Source organism: Pygoscelis adeliae, unplaced genomic scaffold, assembly GCF_000699105.1.
Source record: "Pygoscelis adeliae isolate BGI_AS28 unplaced genomic scaffold, ASM69910v1 Scaffold316, whole genome shotgun sequence".
Lineage (NCBI taxonomy): Eukaryota > Metazoa > Chordata > Aves > Sphenisciformes > Spheniscidae > Pygoscelis > Pygoscelis adeliae.
The window spans coordinates 558,785-563,733 of record NW_008824905.1 but is presented as its reverse complement, the minus strand read 5'-3'; the positions used below and the strand labels follow the sequence as shown (position 1 = coordinate 563,733).

Sequence of the window (4,949 nt, the reverse complement as noted above, 5' to 3'; positions counted from 1 at the left end):
TTTCATTCTCAAATCCTACTGTAATGTGCGTATGTGCTCCCGGTACCAACTTGGTATGAGTGTGCTCTTGGCAAAGTAAACTGATCAAAAAAGCTACCTTATTTCAATTAAAACTGAAAGAAATATTCTTTCAATCCAAACACTGATAAAAAGATCAACAGTTTTGTTTCCAATTAATTGACTAGATGAGCATCTTTTTCAATATATTTGGAAGAAAATTCTTCTTGCAGAAACTTTTTCAGTTATCTGTAAGTGTAAGGTCTTAATAGCAAATCTGGTTTGGTTTGGTTTCGTTTCGTTTCGTTTGTTCTTTCATTTGTTAAGTAGTCAGGTAGTCCTTAAATAGCCTCTCATGCTACACAGTTGAGACATCATCTCTCACGTGTTTGGAGACCTACAGTGTTAGAATTCAATGATGATGTCATGATCTCTTGCACACATAAGAACCAAAAATGCACCTGTGTTCAGGTGGGGAACGGGCGCTTTTAATCTTGAAAACAAGATAGTACTCAAATATGTTATTTAATGGGAAAAGGAAACTTATTTTAGCAAAACTGTCATTACTGAAAATAAATTTAAAATCTAGTTTATTTTCTTGTAAAAACAGACATAGCAATTCAGAATATTGCGTACAGTCTTCTTGTCCTTATGGTAAATGTTTATTTACTTTTCAGCCCCCGGTGCACTATGAATAAACCCTAACAATGGTTTGCAGGTAGCAAAACTCTGAGCATGTTTGAAAACATTAGAGAGATTTCACACACATTTTCTTCATTTATGAAAAGTTGAATTGATGGCTTCTAAAAACCTTTTTATGGAAGAGTCCTTGTGACATTGATAGCATGGTGACAAAAACAGAATTACTATGACTCCGCTGTTTTAAGGTTAGAGGTATATTTAATATGCATAACACCAAAATACCAGTTTTTAAACACTGAAATCTTACAGCATTTGCTTCATTCATTGCCCATATTGCCTCTAAGCAAGGTTTTTATTGATATCAAGAAATTCCTTTTTCCCTTTCTTTTCTTTTTTAAATTTTTATTTTTCTTTCAGTAAGACTCTCCTTTGGTTAATATTTCTTTACTTTGAAAACTACAGCCCTCTTAAACTAGACAAAACTGTACTTCGTAGTCCTTCAGAAGGAAGCTTAGAGATGATTTGGTGTAACTACCAGTTCAGTGAATGCTGAATCCGTGGTGTTGCTAAACCTGTGCAGGTGTTTCCAGCTGACCAATGCCAGGCTAGGGTTTGGTTAGGATACTGCTTTAAATGCCTCTGCAGTTAAGCACCGTGTAAGATTTTGCCATAAAGTACCAGAGTCTGCTAGTGCTGTGACAGCCTATTGAGCCCAGCAGTTTCCTTTTGCAGATGAACAGTCTGTGCATGGAAAGCAGTGAGGATAGAAAAAACTAGACTGAAATTATGAATACCCTGACCCTAGAGACATTTAAAGGCTAATGGCATTTCTATGCAGCTTTCTTTTGCTCGCAGAGATGCCTCTGTTTCCTTCACTGACGCTGTTTCTTGGATGAACTGTAATACAGATATTGTAATGAATAGCAGGCACAAAACAGTGAGATTAATTTACAAACACCGAAACCAGACAAAAACAAAGTCACTTTTAGTGGCAAATAAAAGAATTATTTTCTTTTTTGTTTCTTTTTAGCTGAATGTTTGTTTCATTTGCACTAGGAGGAAATCACTTGAAACTATTCTAGAATAAGTTTGCCCAGGTAGCTATCGTGTGTAATTTATCTCCGAGGAGATGCACCCACCCACAAGCACACGAGAAGCTTGTCCTAATGATCATCTTGTCTCTCGGGCAGACCAGTTGGCGCAGGGCAGTGCTAAACAACACTTCCGTTGCTTCCAAGACTGTTCCTCCAGAAAGCCCAAACATCGCCATTGGCAATGTGGAGCTGAACACAGCCCTGAGGTACCCTGGATCAATATACTTGTTTGAAAAGTATGACACGTAACAGTTTGTTTTAAATTACTGAGATATGTCAGGTAGGCCTTGTTTCTGCCTTGTCCAAAGATCAACTAAATCTAGTCCTCTCGTATTCCTAGCCCTGCACTACTCAAATGGGTCTCAGTGGAAGAGTGCTGAAGATTGCACACACGTTGTTGTTTATATGGAGAAAACATGCCCTTTGGCGAAATAATTCCAGTTACTAGCTAATCCTGGCAGTTACCTGTGTAGAATCCTGTTAATTATCATCTTCAACCACTTGGCCTGGGGATCTAAACAGATTTGCTGGCTGTTCTTCAGTGTTGCTCTGCAGTGGAATGAACATTTCACTTTAGTTAATATTGGCACCTGAGGAGGTCAGAGGAGGATGCAGACAAGGCTGAGGATTATAACCTTAAGGGCTGCCAAGTCTTCAGCATTCATAAGCTGTAACTTCTCTCGCCTGCCGACTTTACTTACATGATTTCCACAGCGTTGCAGTGTGGGCCCTTAGGAATGATTTCTACGTTGGCCAGGTGCTTTGGCAACATTAATCCTGTGACAGTCTGGATGCAGTGACACCGCAGCTCCGCTGCCAGCATCATCTCTGTGAGGAAAGGAGAGGGAAGCTTATAATGTCTGCAGCTGAACCAAACTAACAATGAAAATCTTAATTAGAGAAAGCAGAAGGGATAAAAAGTTCATGCCTCAAGGTACAAATGGACTGCTATTCATGGGTTTAAGGTAATACCTTCACTGAGCAAGACAGTGGGCAGCAAGGGCATTTGAGATCTGCAGACTTTGTACAGGTAACAATTTATAAGTTCCCATTATCACTACAATTATTTCGGCTTCCCACACCATCAAGTGCAACTAAAGGCTACTGGGAGTGTGGGGCTCCTATCTTATGAGAGGAAGAAAAAGCTAGCTGAAGACGCAGATGGCTACTCCCCTTGAGTAGCCTGGAGGTGAAACCTGTTCGGGCTAAAATTCTACACTGGTGTGTGGTGTGAAAAAGCCACGAAAACATTCAGCTTAGGAGCTTAATCAAGATGCTAGGAAAGGTGTGTTTTGAAGCAACTCTGGGTAAGTACTAGGAGCAAGAAACCCAACAAGCTTTGGGATGGAGTTTGATTAAATTACACCACACATTGTACAACACCCAAGTCCATGGACTGAATTTGCTGTTACCTGACGGTCTTTCCAGAGCCACGTTGCCCTAGTGAAGCAAAAAAAAATGTTATCCCAGCTTTAGGGATTGAGCACAGAGCACCAGAGAGGTGGTGGAAGTTATCCAAGATCACAAACCGTGAAGCCCAGGCCTTTCCCAGCTCCACCCACTGCAGACACTGGGGTATCTTCCTGATTTCAAGTTAGGTATCACAGGTTAAAATGCACAATCGCAACTCTCACATTTGTCCGATTTTCCTACTAAGGCAAGCCTCATCTTCAGCTTGAAATTCCTGACAGTTGAACTGTGGAATATATTTGAAAGAGGACATTCAGTACTTTGAGGGCAGTATCAACAAGAAGCAAAGACAAGCTTCAGATAAATGAATGTGGGGCACGTGGACACTCTTACTGAGATGCGTAGGGCTGCAGGAGCCCAAATCCCAGTCAATTCATCAGTCCTCTCTTACTGTGGGTAGTCTTGACATCCCTCAAGACCAAACAGCAAACCCCTTTACCTCACCCTGTGCTAGTTCTTGTACCTTGATATGATCATCCACCTATTTCCCTTCTTCACTTATCTTCTGCCCAGCTGCATCTGCCGGTGCTGCTTCTGGCTGACCGACACCTCCCTACCTACCTGACAGACAGCAGAAACAAACGTGCTTGCAAGTCAGGCATTGCGAAGCACAGAGCATTGCAGCAGAGCAGCAACATCCCATCTGCAGGCTCAAGAGAAGAAAATGAGATTCCCACAGGCTGTGCCAGGGCTTCACTGCAGGTGTGTATAATAATACAGGCATCCTGTTAGCCAGTTGCCCAGCCTGGAGGTTGGCCACATCCAGCTCTGTTCTGGTTCAGGAGAGACTGCAGATGTCTGTCTTCCCAAAGTGAAGCCAGGACGCAGTAGGAGCAAGCATCTACATGGTGCTGAGGCTTGGAAGCATTCCAGACCCCTAAACTTGGCATACTTTCTACCCATAAAATACTTCCTGGATTTTCCCAGCAGAGTTTGTTTTTTTTTCCCCTCATGCTTCTCAGGAAAGAGCTTTTACAGTTGGCTGTTGATTAGAAATAGATTGATTCAAACTAAGTTGAATATTCCAAGCTTTCATCTCAGAGCCTGTTATCATAAAAGCAGCATGAAAAGTGATAGCAATGCAATATGCCACACAGTTATTGCAGGCTATCACTTCTGAGGCCCTGGTTGTAACCTCATTTTTCTCAGAATATTTAAGGGACAAGTTCACCAATGTCGGTGAATCTCCACTAGCAGAAGAGTAATAGGAGACAAGAAATAAGCCCACTCTGACGGTCCATGAATATGTTTTTCTTGACCTGCTACTTCAAAGACAGTGTATGGAAGTCCTACACACCTTGAAAACATTCTGTTTAACTAAACCATATTGCAGAAGAATTGTAATACAAAGGAAAATAAATTGAATTTTCTTACCAGGAAAGTGGCCCATAAAAGAGAGAATCAGGAGGGAGATTACAGTCTTGCTATCCATGACTGCTCTCTGTGCCTTCTTATGGTGAACTGAAAACACACTCCGCTGTGTCTTCAGACCCTCATGGGACTGCTGACATGGTTATATTCCAGGATTTGCTTCTCATGCACATGTACATACAGATGGAATTACTCTCGCTCGTGCTTTTGCCACAGCCAGAACAAGTGGTGGGAAAATCTGAGATGAAACAGCTTGAGATAACACACCTGAAACTGAGTAGTAAGTTGGAGCCACTCTGCTTGCTGTGATTCCCTCTTAATTCCAAGAAAACAGTAGAACACTAAGAGAGAATAACATGCTGGTTAACGGAGTGA

The 4,949-nt window shown here is 41.5% G+C and overlaps 1 protein-coding gene across 1 annotated transcript; it reads right to left on the bottom strand.

Annotated features, from left to right (window-relative positions):
* Positions 1 to 934: 934 nt before the first annotated feature.
* Positions 935 to 4,655, bottom strand: LOC103917699 (C-X-C motif chemokine 5-like). The gene is made up of 4 exons (XM_009324883.1): positions 4,578 to 4,655; positions 2,435 to 2,561; positions 2,199 to 2,282; positions 935 to 1,536 (listed from the first exon to the last, which is right to left on the bottom strand). Exons 1-4 carry the CDS (start codon positions 4,633 to 4,635, stop codon positions 1,512 to 1,514), a joined length of 294 nt encoding a protein of 97 aa, XP_009323158.1. The 5' UTR covers positions 4,636 to 4,655; the 3' UTR covers positions 935 to 1,511.
* Positions 4,656 to 4,949: the final 294 nt, after the last annotated feature.